The sequence below is a fragment of the Oncorhynchus kisutch genome, linkage group LG27 (genome assembly GCF_002021735.2).
Source record: "Oncorhynchus kisutch isolate 150728-3 linkage group LG27, Okis_V2, whole genome shotgun sequence".
NCBI classification, from domain to species: Eukaryota; Metazoa; Chordata; class Actinopteri; order Salmoniformes; family Salmonidae; genus Oncorhynchus; species Oncorhynchus kisutch.
Genome location: NC_034200.2, coordinates 35,459,517 through 35,460,172, shown reverse-complemented (window position 1 = coordinate 35,460,172; position 656 = coordinate 35,459,517). Strand labels below are relative to the sequence as shown.

Here is a 656-nt window from a genome sequence, read left to right as displayed (position 1 = left end):
GTGCGCGATAGCATCACATAGTAAATCATTTACCGAGTGAGTCTGGCCACCGGCTCGCTTGTTCTTAATCATCCCGGTTTCATTGCCCAACAAAGCGCTGCACCAAGAAACTGTCGGGGGTATAATCACTGCCCGCCCAGGACCCACAACTTCCTTGGCTCTTTACGCGGAAAGGCATACACCATAGTCTAGACTACGCGCAAAGCACCATACTGCAATGGACCTAAAAATACAGAAAAGTGGGAGTTGAGGATTTCGACTACCGCAGTCCACCCCACTCACAGAAGCTCCTCGCTTCTAGATCCACTCACACACACACACACTGCAATAGCCTTGATCCACGGCACCTTCGCAGATAGAACGAAACAAATAAAAGCACATAAAAGTTTCTTACCGGTGTTTTTATCTTTATCACTCATGTTTCACTGCAAATAAGAGCTGGTCAGTGGGCAAGTTGAAGGTACTGCTTCGATGTGAATGTGCCTGATCGGGTTGCGCCTTCCTTCCGCCTCTTCAGATGGGGCAGCAGGGACAGCAGCGGAGCGGGATGCTGAGCTGAAGTCTGATCGATAAACAGTTAAGATCTGTTAGAAACGCTGTAAACACGGTAGCTATTTTGGCGTGCCTGTGTTGTGCTTCTGTTTAATGACTGAATG

At 48.5% G+C, this 656-nt stretch overlaps 1 protein-coding gene across 1 annotated transcript in view; it reads right to left on the bottom strand.

The window, feature by feature from the left end:
• The window catches only part of LOC109872178 (fibroblast growth factor 12), an 89,939-nt gene extending 89,283 nt beyond the window's left edge, over positions 1-656 (bottom strand). The window contains exon 1 of the mRNA XM_031807194.1: positions 395-656. Coding sequence (XP_031663054.1) covers positions 395-419 — 25 coding nt within the window. The 5' untranslated portion in view covers positions 420-656. The remainder of the gene's footprint in view (positions 1-394) is intronic.